The following is a 20813-nucleotide window of genomic DNA, read 5'->3' as shown; positions in this document are numbered from 1 at the left end:
AACCAACAGGCACAAAAAGGAGATTAAAGAAATGGCACAGAGTAGTGGGCACTGGAAACAGCAGAAAAGCACCTCAGAAAGAGCAGGCAGAATGGCACACGTGGCTTGGCTTCCATCTGGCTCATTGGTGATACACAGAAGTGTCAGCTCCCTGCCCCAAGGAAGGGAGATGTGAGCCAGCTGAGCAGGGATTTTGGAGGGCTGGAGAAGACCCCAGCCCCGTGCAGGGCTTGCAGAAGGATTGCTGCTGATGAATGAATGAATGAATGAATGAGCCAATTGAAGATGCTCGAGGAGTAATTTGGGATGGCACAGTGCTGGATAACAGTCTGGCAGAATACTGTGTCACAAAAACCTGGGCCCTGGGACTCTGGCTGAATACTTCAAAGGCTGAACTGCCTTATGGCTTCAAAAGGCTCCAGCTGCCCTGCTACAAGCCCCGAGAGCATCACCCCAAGCCCATTACCAGCAGGAGCTGCCAAGTACCATCTCAGAGACGGGAAGCAGGGGCTGCTCAACACTCCTGTGTGAGGGGACTGTGAGAGGCAAACAGGAAAACTGTGCAGTTGAGAAGACATCATGAAGGTTTACATCTACACTTAAAACCTGCCAAAATTCTGCTTGGCTAAACACCAGCCCCAAACAAAACCAATCTCAGGTACAAAGCTGGTGGACTCAGCCCAAGTCCTAGCTGAGGAGATGCATTCCAGCCACAAAGCCCACCCTGCTGCTCTGGTCCTGCAGCAGAGCCACTGCCTGTCAGCCCACAAAACTCTGGTGCATAGATTGTTTCTGCTGGGGAAACGTAGGTGACGCAGGTTCCTGAAGCCCAACTCACAACCACGTCAGCAGAGACCACAGACACCAGATTCATCGCTCAGCAGGTCCCTCTCTCCAGACTCTCTTTGCTCCATGGGTTCATTTCCCTTGGGCTGAAAGTACAGCAACTCTTTGGCATCTCTGAGCTTGCAAGTACTCCCCAAGAGAAAGCTGGGCACTGGCCACATGCCACTATGGATGATGACCCCAAGCATGGTTGGGGTTTTTTGCCATCGCTGGGTTATGAGCTCACTGTTGCAGCATGCCTGGCCAATCAGCCAGCTCTGCCCTAAACCAGGAATGTACTGTCCCACTGGGATTTCTAACTGAATCAACATCTTTCTTTGGTGCTTTCCCTCCCAAAAGCAGGCTGAGAGGCTGTCTGTGTGTCCTCCTCTACCGAATGTCTCAAGGACAGCTGAGGGGCTGCACTGGCAAGAGGCAGGCGGCTCTGATGTTCTAGCCCAGCCATGCTGGGGACAGCCTATGTAAGCAGGACAGGGAGAAGACACTCACCTTCAGCTCCTCAGCTCAGATCAGACCAGACCAGAGGCAAGACCCAGCAATGGTCTGTGGAGCTGAGCAACAAGCTGGCCTGAACACAGCTTTGGCATGGGGCTGCACTGAGGGCTTAGCCCAGCACTCAAGTAACAGATGAAGGTTGAGGCAGGAATTTCAGCATCCAGATGAGGGTTTTAACCCTTTCTGGAGTGCTTCTTTTTGCATCATAACTCTTATGGATATATCCCCTTTCCAGTCTGCTAGTTCCTCTGCTAAACACAGAGCTCAGCTCTTCATGCAGCAAGGTGTGTATCAAGACTCGCCCTCCTCTTTGTCAGCCCTGTGACCAGCCAGGGATTCAGGACATTCAAGACAGACTTCACAGCCACCAAGCACCCTCCCTGCAGTCATTCTACCTCTCTCTCTGACTGACAGCATTTAAATATGAAAGCTCAATTGCTGGCTGTCCCCAACTTTATCTTACCAAAATATCTTTGCTACACCCAGCCACAAAGCTCTGTGAGGTCCCCCAGGCACGCAGATGTCCCAGCTGCACTGATCCAAACAGTAGGGTCAGATCAGAGCTGTATGTCCGACAGAACTGTACCTATGCTGGGTATCTAATTCATCTTGGCAGGTCCCCCTCACCCCACCCCACACCTCCACAGCATGCACAACCCATGCTCAAAACAACTCATCACCTGGCACATACCAGCCCTACTGCATACACCATCACGTTCCTCCCTCCCCCCCTCTGCTGCAGAGGGGTTCTTGTGTGCACACAGAGCAGACTGACTTGGGGACAGACTTTTTTTTCCTATAGAAGGGGCTGTCACGGGGACAACGTCCTGTGCATCACCTTCCACCCTGCTGCAGTCATGGGTGGCAGCAGGTGACAGCTACCCATCCCGGCCCCGCACTTTTGACTCAGTAACATTGTAAGCTGCATCAGCCTCTTTCAAAATATTTAAGCCACTCCTTGCCCAGGCAACTATCACCCTCAGGACAGCAGACCCTTGCCAGAGCAGCCCCACAGCGCGGGAAACAGCGACCGAGCGTCTCCCAACTGCATGTTTCCATCCGAGTGCGTCACAACTTAATGCTGCCCCCAGACCGTACTGCGCTATGACAGCACCGCGGCTTGGCACGGCCCCGATGGCCCCGCCGGGCTGCTTTTGGCCACCGGGGCAGCCCAAGCAGCTCTGGGGTAACCCTGACTGCTCTGCCCCAGCCTGTCTGCGAGGAGGGGGCTGCTGAACGTTCTTCTCCAGCTACTACGCCCGAGGCAGGCACCCGACCGAGGCACGACCCGCCCAGAGACAGCCTGTTCGCTTCTTCCCACCGAGGACCGATGCGCACCAGCCTAACACCTCCAAACGGATGACGGCTCTCAGCGAGCAAGCTCCTGGCTGTAAAAAGCCCCTTTTTGTCCAGCCACTCCTTCCTCTCAAACTCTGCTCGGCTGGGAGCCGGGGCTGCGGCGTCGCCCCTCCGCCTTGCCTTGCGGCTCTCCCTGACGCTCAGGTGGGTGCCAGTCTGTCCTGGCTGGGCTGGCCAGGGCACGGTGCAGAGCAGCCCTTGGCACGGAGCCCGCAGAGCCTGTCACTTATGCTAAGCCGTAGGGCAGGTCCCAGCGGTACCGCTCTGTCCTGGATTCCTCTCGCAGCGATGTTTTCGAGCAGGCACTGCTGCCAGACCACTGTAAGCGGCGCAATGTCACCCAGGTCTTGCCGCGCTCCCGGCACTCCCGTGATCGGGGTGGGATGGCAGTGGGGAGAAATCCAGGCTTGGGGACGGGGACCCTCGGGCGGAGGGGGCATGGTGGAGACCCGGCTCTGCAGAAAGCAGGCAGGAGACGGAGATGGGGCTGCTTTTCGCTACATCCGTACCAGAGCTGAGGCTCTTGCAGCGGGCGGGACGGCGGCTGTCCGGGCACGTTCACCCGCCCATGTCGCCGCCGGGGCGCAGGGCGCTGAGCATCCCCCCGCGGCGCTCCCCGCTCCCCCGACCCGCCGCTTACCGGCTTCTTCTTACGGCGGCTCTGGATGCGGCTGACCACCAGGTCGGTGTAGAGCACCGGCTTGAGGGTGCGGGAGCGCTGGGGCCAGCCGTAGCAGAAGGTCTCCACGCCGCGGTAGTTGCGCCCGTAGCGCACCGAGCACATGGAGCGGGACCGCATGCGCCCCGCGCTGCTGTTGATGCTGTTGACGCCGATCATCGTGCCGGCGGCGGCGGGGGGGCGGCGGGGTGCCCGGCGCGGAGCCCGGCCGCCCTGCCCTGCCCTGCCTGCCGTGCCCTGCCCTGCCCTGCCCGCCGCGGCCGCTCTGCCGCCGCCGCCGCCTGTTGAAGCGGGGCCGGGCCGGGCCGGGCTCGGCGGCGGCTCCCGGCAGAGGCGGGGCCGCCCCGCCCCGCCCGCCGCAGCCAATGGCGGCCCGGCGGTGGGCATCCCGCCCGCGGGACCGCATCCCTCATGGTGATGCCGCACGAGTTGCCCGAGCTGCCTCCCGTGCAACCCTCGCCGTTCCTGCCTCCTTTCCGCGGAGAGTGGGAGCAGGCGGCTGTGCCTTCCTGCGGGGGCCGCCGTGGTGACTCCGGGCTTCCAGGGGCCAGGGGGCACCTCCACCCGGTTCCCGCTGGGCAGGCTTCAGAGCTGCTGCTGCAGCTTAGCCCACACCAGGGACCTACAAAACCTTTAGGAGATGGGCCCAGCGGAGATGTGCTCACTTTCCATCTACAGTGCCCACCCCACACTTAAGACTCTTGCCTGTCCCTCCCAGGTCAGCAGGAAACAGAAGTATCTACAGTCACCCAGCTGGTTACGGGCAGGACAAAGATGCTTCAGGCAGTTGCTTCCGAGAAGAAGCAAAGAGCTGGGCATCCTTGCAGAAAGCACGAGGATCGATACGTAATTTAGTTAGGCTTGACTGAGCAGGAGATGCAGCCAGTGAAGAGGGGAAATTTTCCACTCTGCCCTAACTGTTTGGCATAGTGATCATTTGACACAACTTGTGAGGGAAGGGGCATGTATGTCTGGCTCATCAGATGTACTGGGCTGCCCCTGAAGCCCGGGGGAGCCATGGGAGAGAGAGGCAGGGCAGCCCATTGTTCCCAGGGGAAACAGGCAAAAAAAAAAACAGCCCAGGGGATTAGACTGAGCAAGCGTTCCTGTGATTATAGCTCAGAGGTGGGAGCTAGGGCTTTCTTCCCACATTGCTAATCACTTACCCAGCACTCTGAGCGTCTGAGCCCTGCTGTTGTGCCTCCAAGCTGGAAGGTGGGGGCCCATCCTACCTTCCTCCCCCGAGGACCCGACTGCATTGTCAGGCTTAATTCATTAACATCTGTGACGTGCTCTGGGCTCCTAGGCTGGCAGGCAGCACAGATTTGGCTCACTCCTGCAATTGCTAAGCAGTGCTGGTGAGAAATGGGGCCCAATTTGGCCCTACTGTTGTTTCTGCCAACCAGTGAAGCACAAGATTAAAAGAGTAAAGAATATGGGGACGAGCTAAGGCTCCACAAAGTGATCAATCACATAAAGGTCAAATCCACATCTGAAATGTAACAGACAATCAGCAATGGTGAGTGAAATCCCAGGGGGCCTGGGCTGGAATCACACTGTCAAGAGAAAAGCAACATCTCAAGAGCTAAACAAAATATCACCAGCTCCAGGATGTCCTGCTTCCACCTCCTTCCTTGCTGCATGGGCAGCTGCTGTCATATGGCCACAGGAGTTCAGGCCCAAGCCTGCAGGTGTGGGTATCTTTGGGCACAGCATTACATGGGTTCTTATATCCCTGGCATGGCTCCGTGCCTGATCACGGGGACATCTCAGCTGGAGAGCTGGGCAGCCCTGCCTGCAGAGTATAGTTCTCCAGGGGAGCTTTCAGAGACAAAGGGTTTCCAGCAGCACTGCTGGTAAGGCAGCACTGCCTTAGTTCCAGCAGCAGTGCTGTGCAGGGCATAGTGAGGCACTGGCAGTGAGGGGGATGTGATGCTCAGCTGTGAAAGCTCTTCAAGTGTTTTCATTACTTCTGCATAAAAATGGGACTGTTTACACGTATTATCTAGTAGCAGATAAAGTTCTTGTCTGACTCAAGCTGCCACATGCTCTCAGGCATCATGCTGCGTTTATCTTGGGACTCCCTGCAGCCAGAGATGAGGGGAGTGCTCTGGATCCCTGTGGGTCTATTCCTGATGCTGTCCTCAGAGGCACAGGGGATGGTGGCCTTGTGCCCCTGCAGCCACCTAGGTCCTGCCCTGCTGCCCCAGTTCCCTGGCAGTGAGTGCTTTGGGTGAGAGCCACCTCCAGCCCTCCAGCTCTGAAGTCCATGGGGTAGCAGGCTGTGCTATCTACCCAGGCAGGCTCAGAAGAGCCCCAGCACCTTTCTTCTGTGGTGCTGGAACTGCCCAAGACCTGCCCTACAGCTTTGGGAAGCTCCTGTGAAGCCTGCCTTCCCCTCCCCTTACCCTTAGGAAACGCATGTGCTCCTGGAATGCTAAAATTAGCCAGCCAGCTGTGCGGCACGCTTGCACAGGAGCCTCAGTCCCCAGGCACAGCCCGCCAGGTCTGCCAAGGAGGCAGCATCCTGCTCAGGGTAACAGGGCCAATGCAGGCTGACACAGCAGCAGGAGAGCCGTTTCCCGTTTGTCTGCCCCTGAGCCTGTGCAGGGACCACAAAGCATCAAGCAGCCAAAAGCAGTGGGCAGAAGGGAAAGAGTGTCTTCTCTGGATGAGCTGGCTGAGGCTGCCCAAGATCCCCTTGCCAGTTCTTCTGCCAGCACAAGCCAACAGCACTTTCTCCATCTCACCTGCCCCAGAAAACTACTCCCCCTTGCACGGGCAGGGGGTTTCCAAAGCAGAACGGTGCTTCAGGTTCTTCAGAAGAGCTGCAGCCTGCCCTGCCTGAGTTCCTCACAGTGTCTTCCACTCCCCCTCCCCAGCATGGCTCCTGTACAGAGGCGGCTGGAACGCGGCGGTGGGAAGCACCGCAGCTGCAGAGGGAACAGGCCATTTTTAGCAGAGCAGCCTCCCAGCTGCTGGGCTGAGCTGTGCAGGGCTGCGCTGCAGCACTGCAGCCTTCCTCCACCTCCTTACACCCAGCCAAGGTCTTGGCCCCTGCCTGTGAGGGAAAGCCTGTAGCTTCATGGCACTACCTCGCTGGCCTATTTCCCTCTCTCTGGGAGCTGATGTGGTAACTTCATCTCATGTGTTTGAACTGCTGGTGTTCTGAGGGGCTGAGTTTAATAGGGCAATGCCTCAAGGGTGGGCACCCAACCATGGGGCAGTGAAGGATGCAAAGGGGGCACACCAAGAAGTCTTTGGAGCTTAGATACTCCAAGGTGTAGCAGCACTGAAGGGCCAGAGTTCACATTTCATAGGTTTCCATCCATTTTGTGTGCTTAAAGCCTTTTCTGAAGCTGGGTTTAAAATTAGAGGAGAATTTTTCCTGAGTAACTCCTTTTACTGGCGAAGTGTGGGCTGAGAGGGAGGACAGCCCTATTGAGAACTGCTGGTAACCCCTTAATGATGGGGTGAGCGACACAACCAGGAATAGACCCACAAAGGCTGAAAAGGGAGCTCAGCTTTTCATCCTCTGTTGCCTTTTTTCATCAACCACCTCCCCCCCATTGTGGCTCCAGCACCCTGTGGGAACCCATCTTCCACATCATGAGTATTTGCCAACTGCAGCGCTTCATCAACAGCAGCAGTTTCTGTCTGGCAGAGCCCATGGGAGCTAAGCCTATTCCCAGGGTCTGAGACAGGGAGACAGCAGCTCAGAAAATCCTCCTGCGTGCAGGCAGTGCCACAGAAGCGCAGCAGTGCAAGGCCAGAGGTGCTTGCTGAACACTGCTGACCCTGACCAGCCCCTCTAGCAGCTGGGTCAGGCAGGGAGAAGGCAGGAGTCCCCCAGTCCCACCAGTGTGGTGAGTTCCCAGCTCCGAGCTTTTAACCTCCAGCCCACTCTCCCCATTGCGATGCCTTGCCCATGTCACCTCTGCTCCAGAGGTGGCTCCAGTCCCAGGGCCTGGCCAAGGTTTTGGGCTCCAGGGAGTCAGAAAGGGCTGAGTACCACAAGAGTGATGGCAGGAAGCCTCTGGCTGCAGCTGGGCAAACCAGCCCTAGTAAGCTGCCCTATGTGTGCTCCCTTGCCTGCAATACAGGCACAGCAAGAGCAATGAGGGAATCAGAACCCCAGGCAAAGCTCCACTGTCCTGCAGGGGGAATGGAGCAGCCCATGTTCCCCTAAGCAAGGCTGAAGCACAACTGCAGGCTCAGGGATCATCACTGTTCTTGCATGTAAATGCATCTTGCATTCATAGCATCTCAGGTAGCCCTCTATGTGATCCAGCCCAAAGCTCTCACTTCTGCTCCTGCTGCTTGGCCAGCCATGGAGAACAACCAAATTTACCTTGAGCAGCTCCTTGGGGAAATCAGTGCCTCCATTGAGTCCCTCCAAGTTGCCAATGAATTCGGAGCAGGACATTCTCTTCCCAATGTTCTGGGGGAGTCAGGGAGAGAGAAACATCAGGATTTCCTTTGGGACAGAGGTCACTGCTGGCTGAAGCAGGTCCCACAGCCCAGGAACAAATCTCTGCAGAGGGGTGAGGGACCAGCCTGGTCTCTGCAAGGCTGCTTGCAGGTACGGGGAAGCTGCTGGCTTTGCAGAGACTCCAGGAGTTTTAAATACCCTCCTTTTTCAAAATTGTGTGCTCCCTGCTCCCAAAGGCAGCTGGTTTTGGAGTCTTGTTCCCACCTTCTTTTCCTGTTCAGTTTTCTTTTCTGTCCTTGTTCCACCTCTACATCTTTCAGCTCAGCCAGTCTCCTTCAAAGCCCGGCTCTCTCCTTCATTAGCCCCTCCTCTAATTTAGCCTTTCTCACCTCTCCTCACCAAACACATTAGGGGTGACAAGCTCTTATGGGCCCAGGTCCCATGCCTCCTGCTCGTGTGGCACTGTTCTCACCCTTCCCTGAGCGCCTACAGTTTCAGAGTGGAGAGGACAGACAGGGGACAGACTGGAACAGTGGCAGTGGTGACTTACATGTCCATGCAGATCTGTGTTTAGCAGCATCAGGGCGCACGTGAGGGTGTGGGCTCCATCTGCAGCACAAGCACAGGACAGGAATTAGAGCCTCCAGCCCTGCAGCTGGTGCTCCAGTGCCTCAGAATCCTAGGAAAGCTATGGGGTCTCTGAGCCTCCAAGACAGTGCTGAGCCCCCTCCTCCCACCCTGGACACAAGGGGACACAGCAGTCCCTGCAGTGCTGACAGCCTGCAGGTAAATAGGTAAGAGGCTGCTGGTTCCAAACCTGAGCATACAAATTCCCTTCCAAGCCTGCTGCCCCTGTAGCCAGGCAGTGATGCTGTAGCTAATCCTGCAGAGCTCCTAGCATGGCAAGGTAGGACTCACACAGTCTCTGCCAGCCAGGCAGCCCAAACCTCACCAGTGCCACAGCCAGCCCAGAGCAGGCCCATTCTGTGTGAACCCACACAGAAGTGGTGCAAAGACATGAAATAATACAAAGCAGGTGTCTGTGCTCCTGAAATGCTAGGCTAGGTTCCTCACTTAGATATTCCCTGAGCTGAGGGTCTGAGAGCTGGGGTCTATTTGGTGAGGAGTGTGCTAAGTGTGTCTCTTGTGCTAATCCACTCAAGGTCAAAATTAAGAATGGGTTGAGCCCTAATTATGCATCATCCAACCAGACCAGGCTTAAAAAAAAAAAATCTGAAGCATCTGTCATTTGAGGGAAATGACATACTGGGACTGTCCTCTAAGGCATCAGTATAGGCTCTCTGCCTGCTCTCTAGTTTCAGTTTGAGCACATTCACTGAGCTGACAAACACATAAGCTCCTCTGAAACTTACACACATGGACACACAGACACACACTCCCCACAGACATGCAGATTCTTACCTTCTGAAGAGACGGCATTGGGATTACACTCGTAGTAGCGCTGGGAAAAATGAGCCAGCACTCGCTCTCGCTCTTGTGTCTCTCCCATCAAGGCAAGCTCTTTCAGAAAGGACCTGAAAAAGCAGGAGCAGGGTTGGTCACACATGAAGCCCATTGCAGTTTCTTCAACTCACCCTGAGCAGGAATGGAGCTGTGCTTTCTGGTTTCAAGACCTTTCCGTATGCTGGATAAAGCCCTGTTTTGTACAACCTTCCCTCCCTCCAAACCCACTGTGGGACTCCTCCAAGTCCACAGCACCAAATCCTGCTGGCACATCACAAAGACCTACAACCAGGAGCTATACTGGGAAAGGAGGTAGGTGTAACAACAGAAGGATTTGAGTTCAAGACCTGGAAAGTCAATTCTAGGTGAACCGGACTGTCATTTAACTGCACTGACCATTGAGTTAAGACCAGCAATGCTTTTTTCTTGGTTGCATGGCTGAGAGACCATTTTGGAAATCACCCTCTCATATTTAAGAGGTAAGAGGATCTCCAGGTGGCAGTCAAGGGGTCTGCTTGCTCCTGTGCAGATCTCTGTGTGTCTGCAGAGCTGCAGAGGGCACAGTCTTTTGGGACCCCCACACTGGTGGCCACCACACACACACATGTACACACACTCAGCTCTGACCTGAGAGCCTGATCCAGACTCATCCCTGTGAACACGAAGAACTTCAGATATTCCCCTGCCACCATCCTGCTGAACTCGTTGCTGAAATAGAAAAGGGGGAGGATGAGAATGGAACTGACCAAGCTGTGGGGACTGCTAAAGGCACACAGGGGTTGGGTGGGTTCCAGGAGGCTGGGAGCTCCCCAGGGTTGCACGAAGTGTGCCAGGGACAGAGATACTCCATGCTCCCATGGAACTCCAAGAAGTCACCCACAAATTCACTGGGAATACTGGGCATGTATAGAGGGAAGGGCCTCCAAGAGGTCAGCTAGCCATCCCCATGCCCCAACACCTTACTGAAGCATCCAATATTCAGTCATGGTAAGAAGATATGAAAATCTGGATGTCTCCTAGGTTTTAAGATCTTTAGAGGGAACACCTGGTGCAAATGTACCAGTCATGAGGAGTGGGTTTTGTGGTCCTGCCAGCCTGGTGCCCCACAAGGGCAGCAGCTGCAGGTGCACTGAGGGTGCAAGTGAGCCCCTTGCAGAATGGAACATTCCTTCCAAACACCCACACGTACTTCTTCCCCAGGTGGCGAGCCACATCTGCTTTTTTAAAGCCATCCAGGTTGTAGAGCCTCTTGGCCAGGCGTTTGGCAGCCTCCAGGTCAGCCTTGTGTCCATTGGAAAGGGTGTCCGTGCTGCCCAGGGCCAGCTGCTCCACGCTGTCCATCTCCAACTCCGAGTCTGAAACCAGTTGGCTCTGGGGGCGCTCGCTGCAATGGGAAGGGACACTCCACGTCAGCCTGCCTACAGATCCCCCCCTTGTTCAGCTTCCCAGGAAATGCATGCTCCTCACCCTGCTTTGGAGACTAGCTGCTCACTGCTGGGAGCCAGGATGACTGCCCTGGTCAGAGACACTGTGAGGTCAGCTAAGGGAGCTAGGGAAGGTGTAGGAATGCAGGTTTGGGAGGAGGGGTGGGGTGATGGGACAGCACCAGTGACTGACTGGACCAAGGCACTCAAACCAACATTCATACTGGATGTGGAAGGAAAGGACAACTACTCCAAAGTCCCCCACTTTGAACTTGTGAAACTATATGTGTGGGCTTAGGCTCTGCCAAGCTCAGCTGTAGCAGAGACTTGGAGCAGAAACATGTGCAACATCACATGCTGTCCTACAGCTCTGTACTCAGTTTTTTAATCTGGACAAACTCCTCATGCTGCTCTCAAGTGCAGTTTCTATCCAAGACAAGACAACTCCAATTCCTTCCTTCACCTTTGCCCACCCACTGATTTCAAAGCATTACCCAGATGGCAGAGATGAGGCAGAGAACAAAGGAAAACCCTCCCAGCTCACAGTGGAGTGCAGGCTTCCCCAGGCTGCCCATCAGCTCTCAGCCCACCACGCCTTAAATGGCCATGTTAGGAGACACTCTTGGCTTGGCCCCCAAAGCAATCTGACTCAGCTGCGCAGAAGTTATCCCGACCAAAAGCTGGTTGAATCTAATCAACAACAAATGTTAAGCAACTCTGACCTCGCCCAAATTTTCTGGCAGCCCTTACAATGTTCCAGTCTGATTTATTTTTAAAAGTCTCTAATTGAGTTTTAAGAGGCCTGCTCTCCTGAGCCTATTACCCAGGCCAATCTCCTTGAGGCTCTGCTTTTTTCAAGAAGGACCAGCCTCCTCCTGCTCAGCGCTGCCTGTCCCAGGGGAGCCCTGTACAACACTGGCAGGCTGCCTCACGCCTCGGGGGGCTCTCAGGGGCCATCTTCTCCACCTTCCTGCCATCCCCAGCCAGCATGCAGCAGGAGAAGCTGCTCTGCACTCAAACCTGTGGGTCAGACACTTCCCTGGTGCAAGTCCTTGGAGAGATGTGCTTTGCTCGTACCACTGCTGAACTCAGTGGTACCAGTGGGTGATTGTGGTGAGACCTGGATGGGTGCTCAAGGCAGATTTGTGCCCACTTGGCTCCAGTCCTCCCCAGGGAGACCATCCATCACTCCGGTGCACGCTGGTGGAAGCAACCACAAGAGTGGTGACAAGGTCACCCTGAGCTCACCAGATCTGAATCCACCAGCTCTGGGAGCTGGGCAGGCAGCTTCCAGCATCACTGTCTGCATCATGAGTACACCCCATCCTGTGGGCAAATCTCCTACCTGCCTAAAAGCTCTTCTCCTCCCAAAACAGCCACATCCAAAGGTGCTGCTGGCATGTGCCCTGGTGCCTGACTGTGCCCTCACTGTTTGGCATGGTCAAAGCTGCTCTGAGGGGTGCCTGACAGCAGAACAGGCTGGGTGCTGCTTGGCACACACCTGGGCCCCACTTCAGCTCCTTGTGTGGCAGCAGTCACTGCTTCAACCAAGGACAGAGGTCACTTGCTCTTTGATTCCCAGAGGCAGAGGACATTAATCCATCCCAGCAGCTGGCACCTGCCAGCCATGGGTTGTGGCGACTGGCCACCCTCTAACACTCTCCATGGTCCAACAGCATCTCCAGAGCAAGTTGCTGCTCAGTCACCCTCTCAATATATTTTAAATCTTTGCACCATCCCTAACACTCCTGATATCCTTCTGGGTCTCATCTATCCTGCCTAGGATAGATGAGAGGTTGTCCTCCCTCACAGGCCCAGTTCCTGGAGCATCCAGGGAAAAACCTACAGCTCCAAATCTCCCCCCACGACCTCTCTTCCTATTCTATTGTCCTCATCTTTCCTACCTAGTGCTGATCATCCAGGTGTGGGGCAACTTACAGAATTTCTCTTGTCCTTCAATACCTGTATCTCCCTGCAGGGTCCCAACCTGTGACTATAATTCCTGCCTTGCTTCTTGCAATGGGCATGCAGGGATCTCAAACCTTGAGTCTCAAAGTAGCTCTACCAGTGAAATTTCCTGCTCCCTCCCTCACCAAGTTCCAGCACTGATTTGGTGTTTTACAGCAAAGCATAACCTTGCTCTCAGGATGAGGCTCTATTCAACCATGCAGTGAAATGGGTTTTATTCTAGCACTCAAGCCACTCTCATGCAGTTAAATATGGACAGTCAGCCTCTGTAGGCTCAATATGCCCCCTTTGTGGTACCTGTCTGCCACCACTCAAAGCCACAACTGGTTTGGAGAACATGCAGCTTAAAGACAGAAAAACAAGAGCCCAATTCTCAGGCAAATGGAGAGCAGAGCAAGAGACATGTCCATGTCTGAGGTAATTGAGGTTATGCTAATTTTCTCACCAATGAGCTAATTGCAGGTCTCTGGGTAAAGGTTTTTTTAGTGTGTTTAGTAAAGTGACATTTTAGTTTGGCTTGAAGAAACACTGAGATAATATTTTTTACATTAAATACACACTTAAGGAATAAAGATCAAATTTGATACTGTGCAAGTATCCCCAATGTGCATGAAATAATTCACTCCTGAGCAGACACATCCCTGTGCTAGCTCATCCCTCTCCCTGCTGCGCCACTCACGTCACTGGGAGCACAGTTCCCCCTGCCACCTCAGAGGCGTTTCCTGGAGCCCAGAGTGCTGCAGTGAGGCACATCTGGGGGTCTCTGCAAGGAAGACATGTCATCCAGCACAGGACTCAGGGCTCACCCTGACACACAGGCTCTTCACTGACCACCTCCCAGCCCAGCTCAGCAGAAGGACTTGTGCTCCCTGCCCTGGAAAGCTGCTGCAGAATCATGGTCCTACTCAGGGCCACCATACCAAGCACACTGCTTCTTTCAGGGCCCAAATGTTCTTTCTCAGGGCCAAACACTCATTTTCTGTAGCTGGATCATCATCTCACCCCAATATTCCTCCTCTAGCCGGCTGCCTGGAGCCCAGAAGCAGAGACCACAGCACTATCCCTGGCTGCAATGCAGTGTGTCACTGCAGGAGTCCTGACATCTTATCCACCTTGTCACCATCAACCAAGCTTACTTGGCACCATGTCCACTTGGTTTTCCAGCAACCAGGAGCAAATCATCTCTCTGGGATGTGGAGCAGCAAGAAAGCCCAAGGGGCTGACCTCCACCTCCCAGATGCCAGCAGAGACACATCTGCATGGTGGGACCCTTCCTGCAGCAACAACCTGTTCCCCAGGAGCTGGGGTGTGCTCAGCTGAGCTCCTGGGCTGTCCAGGTCTGTCCTGACACAGCTCCAGGCAAGACACCTGCTGCAGGAAACTCCAGACCTTTAAACACAATTTGAGTACCTCTTGCTCCCCACATGAGGCTGGTTTCATCCTAAACCATGGTAAGGAGCCTGGTGCAGATCCACAAGGGACAGGTGCATGGGGCAAAGCAGCACTCCCCTCAATTCTGGAAGAGGAAGCCATGTGCATAGCTAGATTGCCTCTGCCAAGCAAACCAAGCCTGCCTAATGTTGCTGCTAAGAATGTACCAGACCGGATCTTTGGCTGAGCTAAATAAACGCAGCTCCCTCCATCGGTCTCAGTGGAATGACTTTGATTTATGACAGCAAAAATCTGGGCCAGTTCATTCCTCACAGAATTGAAGTTAGGGCTGGGAGGACACTTGAAGGTCAGCTAGACCAGCCTCCAACCACAGGCATGGCTGGTTGTGCTTTCTGGCAGCCCTGGAGTCCAACAATCACCCAGCCACAGCAGCACCCACCAGTGTTACTGCTGACAGATCCAGATAGGACTGAACTTTGGGCAGCTGTGCCCCTCCTCAGTCTTTTTTCTCTGCAGACTTCCAGAACCTCCCCTCCAGCACCAGCATTCTCTGGAAATGTCTATTTGTCCTCCATCACCCCATCCCACCAGCTCTTCCTGTGAGGAACACAACTGCTCCTGTGGAGGACAGGGACTGACACTAAAATCCCACCAAACAATGTCTGGTGTGAGCCAAGAGCCTTAAATGTCCAGTTACTCACCTGCTGGATGGAGGGTGGTCTTCTCCTTCAAAGACACAGATGCCATAGAGCCAGCACAGGAAAACCTGAGTGTCTTGGACCCTCGGGCCAAGACCAGCCTAGGGGCTCTGGGTCAGATCTGAGAGCTGGAATTAATACCTGACACACAGGGCTGCATCCCACAGGTATGTGCTGCTGCTCATGCCTCTGCAGGCAGACCTGCCATCCCTGGGACACACTGTCTTTTATGCCGTGGTGGGGTGATGTGTTCTGTGTCCTGGCTTCTGCTGCTCTTCATGGCCTGACATAGCTTGCATAGGGGAAAATTCCCCCCAGGCTTGTCCTTTATTTCTTGCTGTGCCAATGCCTGTGGGGAGACCTCTTCATCCTGCACTCCAGCCTCGTCTCCCTACTGCGCTATCACCCCATACCTCCCTTACCCTATCTTCATCCTTTCTTCAAGGTCCACCTTCCTCTGCTCAGCTCGCAGCCTCAATCTCCGGCATCACACCCCGAACCCACCCCACGGGGCCCCACACTGGGCACAGCCCTTCACGGCATCCTCACCAGTTTGCCCAGTGCTACCTGCGCTGGCCCCGGGAGGGGAGGGGCAGCGGCTCCCCGACCGCTGCAGTAACAAAAGGAGCCTTATAAAGAGAGGCAGCGGCGCTGGCTGGCGGGCCCCGTGCTTCGGCAGGGACGCGGCTCAGACTCCCGGCGCATCCTCCGCCGGGGCGGCTGCCAGCGCCGCGGGCTCCCCGCTCCTCCCACACCGCCGCGGCTCCAGGGCCGAGCTCTCCCTCTAGCGAGGCTCCCGGCGCGCTGCCCTCGCCCTGCTGTCTGGCCATTTTCACCTCGGTTTGCAGCCTCACCTTTGATGTTGCCTCGCCCGCCTACCCTTCTCTCTGTCCCACGGCAGGCAAGCCCCGATGAGCTCCCAGCAGACCCTGCCTCGCTCGGGGGGCGAGTCACGTCTCTTCCCTCCGCGGACAAACCTCAGGGACCGGCACGACTGTGCCCGAGGCCAAGGCTGGCTCCAGAAGAGTGGGATTGCAGGGAAGCTGGGCAGCTGGATTTCAGGGGTCTTGCAACTCCGGAGAGATGCAGGCTGCCCATTTACATTCCTCCGGGGCTGATGCCCCACAGCCCACAGTGCCTACCTGTACTGGTAGGGACTGGGCAAGCCAAGTGACCCTCTGGACACCTGCTTGCACCAGCAGCTTGGCCAAGTCCTGCAATTTGGACCTGCAGCTGCAGAACTCTGGCTGTTGCCACTGAAGTAATGTCCCTGTAATCTCCCAGGGCTGCCCGAGCTCCTGCCCCACCATCCTGCCAGCACTGCATCCATCCCTGGCTGGCCTCCCTGGGTCCGAAGGACTCCCTAGCCCTGGGGAGCTCTGCCTCCACACATGCTCTGCAGAGATCTGTCATAGCCACAGGGACAACCTGCTTTAACTGCAGCTCTGCCCAGTGAGAGCAAGGGACCTGCACGCTTTCACCTGCCCAAATCAGGTGATAAAATACTCACAGAGCCTGTGCTGGAGATGTCACTGCTGGGTGTCCCACTGTGGGCAGGGCAGGGAGGGGGTTCAGTCTCTGCTCCACCCCTTTCAACTAAGCCTTCTGGAGTAGGTGCAGGCATCCCAGGGGACGTCTTTGTAGGTCTGCACTTAGACATACTTCCCACATACAAGGTCAAGATAAAAGCATGGTCTCAACTATTATGTGCTGAGGTACACCAGAGCCTTGGCATAAGCAACAAGGCTGTATGACCAAGGCCGCTGGCTGTGGGGGACACCACATCTCCCCAGCAATGCAGGGCATCACTGATTGGCCATTCCTGCCACTGAGGGAGGTGGGAAGTCAGAGGCTGCAAGGCTGTCTCCAACCCAGATCCCAATCCCAACTACTGCCACAGTTAGCAGCAAAGCTTGTGGGGCCACAAGGAGGACAGCCACAGGGCAGCACATACAGGCCTAGACCCACAGGACTGAAGTTCTGGCATTCCCTGCTTGATTGGCTGAAGAAAATCTCACAGTCCTCCAGTACCTATGAAGCTGGTAAAGATGGAAAAAGGAGTTGTGCTCCCATCAACACACCTACCACAATACCATGGTGATCACTGGCCTGATCAGCCACTGCCTAGAAAATCTAGCACATGCAGTCCTGACCCTTCCCCTGCAACATGAGTTAGGCTCTGGCTGCAAACCAGATCTCACAGCATCAGATTCCACATCAAGCCTTAGTGGCCCAGCTGGACAGCAAGCAACTTTGGTCACTCACCTCGTGTTGGAGGCCAAGGGAGTGCCAAAGCTGTCCTCCGAGTGGCAAGGGCTGTGCCGAGTGCCCTTCCTTCGTCTCCCCTGTTCCTCCTCCCTCTCTGTCCAGGGGGCATCTGTGGCTGAACTGGTCCCAGAGTCTGGCTCTAAGTGAGCCAGAGGAGCAAAGCTCTCCTCGATCACCTTGGCGCTGTCTTGGATTTTTCCCTGTATTTCTGGGGTGAGGGTTGGGAGGTCAAAAGTGAAAAAGGTCCCATGGGTACGTGCTGGGGAGGAAAGGATGTCAATGGAGTCCAGGCTGGTGTAAGATGTGCCCTTGGCTCGATGGGACTCCATGATGGTCTCAAAATGTTTGCTGAAAGAGTCCATGCCATCCTTGGAGAGGCTGTGCCCTAGAAGGAAGGGCACTGGAGACTTGAGCATACCCTGTGTGTCTCGGTCCATGATCCTAGAGGGAAAGAAAGTGAGAAGAACTGATCATTGAAGAGCAAGGGATCAAAATCCCAAAACAAAAGCCCACACACTGCTTCAGAAGGAAACTGAGAAGGGTAGAAATCTCTTCTGGACATCTGTAGACCACCAAGGAAATGCCTTGCCTGCCCAAGCACCATGGGAAGCAGGACTGTGCTGGCCTCCCTCCAGACATATGCTTCTCCTTTAATGCACCACAGACTTTTGTTCCTTTAGTGGCTCATCCTCATAAGAAGCTTATGAGATGGCTACTGCTCCCAATCACTTGACTTGAGCTAAGATCCAATAAAGGGCTCAAGTACTAGAAGCAGGATGTGGTTCAGCTCCATTTCCAACCAAATCTGGAAGTGGCTGAATTTTTCATGAGCTTTCATGAACCTTTTATCACCAAGAAGGCTCCTACTGAAGCTGCTCAGGACAGCATGACACCTTCCTCCATGAACACTGCTCTGTGGTTACAGAGTACTGTGTTCAGAGCATGACCAACACTCACCTACAAGGTCTGCTGGCTGTTTCCATAAAGTGATGTTGAGTCCCAGTGAGCGCCAGGCTTCCCCAGGCAGCACACAGGGAGCCTCACACCCATCTCTGGGCTTGGGGATCTGAGCTCACCCAGGCCCTGGAGGCCATGACTGGTCCTAGCTCATCATCTTGTCAGGGATCAGCCCCACAGAAAGGTCCAGCCTGTCTCCAGTGCTGTTCTAGGTCCAGCCTAACACAGAAGTTTCTAAACCCTGGAGCCCTGAGTGTTTTGCCCTGTAAATGAGGTGAAGTACAGCCTGCCCGCCTGCCTAAGCCCGTGACAGCACGGATGTTTTCAGCCCAGGGAACATCAGTGCTTCAGCAGTACAGGCACAAACACAGCCCTAAAAGCCTACTTTACTCATAAGCTGCTATCATTTTATTAAAGCAGCAGAAAAGCACTTCTTATGCCAGTCTCTCCTCTGATTAAAGGAGAGGAACTGCTCCAGCCTGTCATAACATTTGTTATGAAAAAACAGCTTCCTACAGAGGGATCAGAAGATGCGTTGCTGTAACACACACCAAATTATTTCCATTCATTAGCCTTCACATGCCACTCAAAAATCTCACCCCAATTACTTCAGTAGACCAAAAGCTGGCAGCTTGACTCCCCCAGAGTGCCAGCTGGCTTCAAGGGGAGTGCAGTGAAGCCAGACTCAGGTAAGGAAGGCAGGGTGCAGGCTGATCTCACCTATCCACCAGTGTTTCCCTGGCTGTGCAGCACCAGGTGACACTTATAATTCCTGTAGAAGCCCCAGGAGCAGCCACTTCTGAAGTGGTTTTTGGTGAGGACAAGGCAGAAGAGAACTCTTTAATATCTGCAGATGTGCTTTACAGATGCAAATGTGCATTCTCCATCCTTCCTCCCCAGCCCCATGCGACTAAACCAAGTTAATGCTGTTGAACAGCATGAGCAGGGCAAAAACTGTGCCAGGGAGGACAATTCCAGCAGATTGGAAAGTATCTTGTTTCTAGGAGAGGTAGGTGGGCTCACTTTTGTGATCAAGCATATCGCCACCAAGCCACAGCAGCTCCTTGCAGTCCCCCCAGGCTCCTTTGCACTACTCCTCCAGCGTGGCAGCAGCCTGCTCCTAGGGCTCGCTCTGTCCCATCCTAGTGTCCTCGCTCTGTCCCATGCTTAGCCACAGGCACTGACCACAGGCACTGCAGTCTCCCCTGACTGTCCACACTCCCCTGCCACCTCACGCCATTATGCTGTCCCCTGCTCACCCACAAGAGCTGCAGACACCTCCCCTGCTTATTGACAGGCCCCTGCCAGCATCACCCTGAGCATCCCCTCTGCAGCCTGAGCCCAGTGCTCCATCCAGGAGGATCACCCTGAGCATCCCCTCTGCAGCCTGAGCCCAGTGCTCCATCCAGGAGGATCACCCTGAGCATCCCCTCTGCAGCCTGAGCCCCGTGCTCCATCCAGGAGCATCACCCTGAGCATCCCCTCTGCAGCCCAAGCCCCGTGCTCCATCCAGGAGGATCACCTGAGTTGTGCCTCTGTGGACACTCCGGGCTCTTAGACAACACATCAGAGGCTTGATGCAGGTTAAGCACATGCTTAAGAATTTGATGAAATTGAGACCATAACCATTTTTCTAATCCCCAACAAGGCTTGCCCTGTGGCTATTCTCTTGCCAACAAGCAGCAAGCACAAAGGCTCTGGAAAGGCTTCCCAAAGAGCATGTCTTAGGGCTTTTCTAGGCAAGGCTTGCAGGGAGAAAAGGCATCACTGCCTCCCATCAGCCCCCTGTGCTCTCAGGGGAGCAGAGCATTCCCTAGCAAAGCCTCTTCTCTCTTATCAGCCCAAGGCACCCATGCTGAGGGCCAAAGCAGGCTCTTCCTATAGCTTAGCCAGCATGTCTGCTGATGCTCAGGGAGGAAGGGAATTGAGCCTGCTCTCACTGACAGGTCTTGGCTCTCTTGGACTAATAGGAACAAAGACAGTAAAGGCTTAGACTAGTCATTACAGTCAGTTGACATAACTCTGAATACATTCAGGAAGCAGATTTGCTGGAAGAAGACAACATTTCTTCTGTCGCTTTTCATGTCTTGTTTGGGGTAGATTTTTTTTTTTTTTTCTGTTAGCATGCTCTCTTATTTTGGGAGGTTAAATCACAAAAGAAGATTCTGAACTTCGGCCAGAACATAAAGCATAACAAGGTAGTACCAAGCCAAAGAGTAGTACCTAACCCTTAAAGCTAGATTTTAAAAGGGATGTACATGTCTAAAAGCTGAAAATCAGCATCAAAAAGCACTTCAGTGGTTTTGTAAGGCTGGTCCTTCCCAGCAAACAGGACTGGCGTGGGGTTCAGCAGCAGAATGGTGCCAGCAGGTCCAGGAAGCCAGGGTGGCTTCTTCATCCCCCCAACTTCACCCCTCCTGTGAGCAGGCAAAGCAGAAAGCTTGAAGAAGAAAACATCAATACTGGTGAGTGGTAAACAGGGATAAGGACTGCAGCTGCAGAGCTCAAAGCAGTGTGTAAGCAAAAACCCAGGGCTGTGATGCAGGGACTGAACAAGCTTGCAATTTGGGCCTCATGATTTTCAAGACACTGTCTACAGGGTCTGCACTTACCAGGGGAATATTCAGGGGACTGCAGGGGAAAAAAACAACTGGTCTACAAAGAAGCTGTGCCAAATGAACATGACACCCCCATACACACATTGGTAACTATACTGGCAGCACCATCTTTTAGGAGAAACAGTGGTTGTTTAAGGACACATCCAAGATTTCAGCACTGGCTGGGGAGCTACAGTAGGGTGTCTCAGAGGACAAAAAAACTGGTCTAGGCTT

At 54.4% G+C, this 20813-nt stretch overlaps 1 protein-coding gene across 3 annotated transcripts in view; it reads right to left on the bottom strand.

Annotated features, from left to right (window-relative positions):
* The window catches only part of PSD (pleckstrin and Sec7 domain containing), a 42433-nt gene that overhangs the window by 8035 nt on the left and 13585 nt on the right, over window positions 1-20813 (bottom strand). For 2 of the 3 annotated variants that reach the window (XM_063163646.1, XM_063163647.1), the window contains 6 exons: window positions 17023-17466; window positions 10465-10659; window positions 9903-9983; window positions 9234-9346; window positions 8362-8420; window positions 7731-7820 (listed from right to left, as the gene is read on the bottom strand). In XM_063163646.1, the coding sequence (XP_063019716.1) occupies window positions 7731-7820; window positions 8362-8420; window positions 9234-9346; window positions 9903-9983; window positions 10465-10659; window positions 17023-17466 (982 nt within the window). Of the gene's footprint in view, window positions 1-7730; window positions 7821-8361; window positions 8421-9233; window positions 9347-9902; window positions 9984-10464; window positions 10660-14760; window positions 14777-17022; window positions 17467-20813 lie in introns of those variants that run through there. The other variant, XM_063163648.1, reaches the window with a different exon arrangement.

This window comes from Melospiza melodia, chromosome 9 (assembly GCF_035770615.1).
Source record: "Melospiza melodia melodia isolate bMelMel2 chromosome 9, bMelMel2.pri, whole genome shotgun sequence".
Lineage (NCBI taxonomy): Eukaryota > Metazoa > Chordata > Aves > Passeriformes > Passerellidae > Melospiza > Melospiza melodia.
This window is presented reverse-complemented; position numbering and strand designations above follow the sequence as displayed.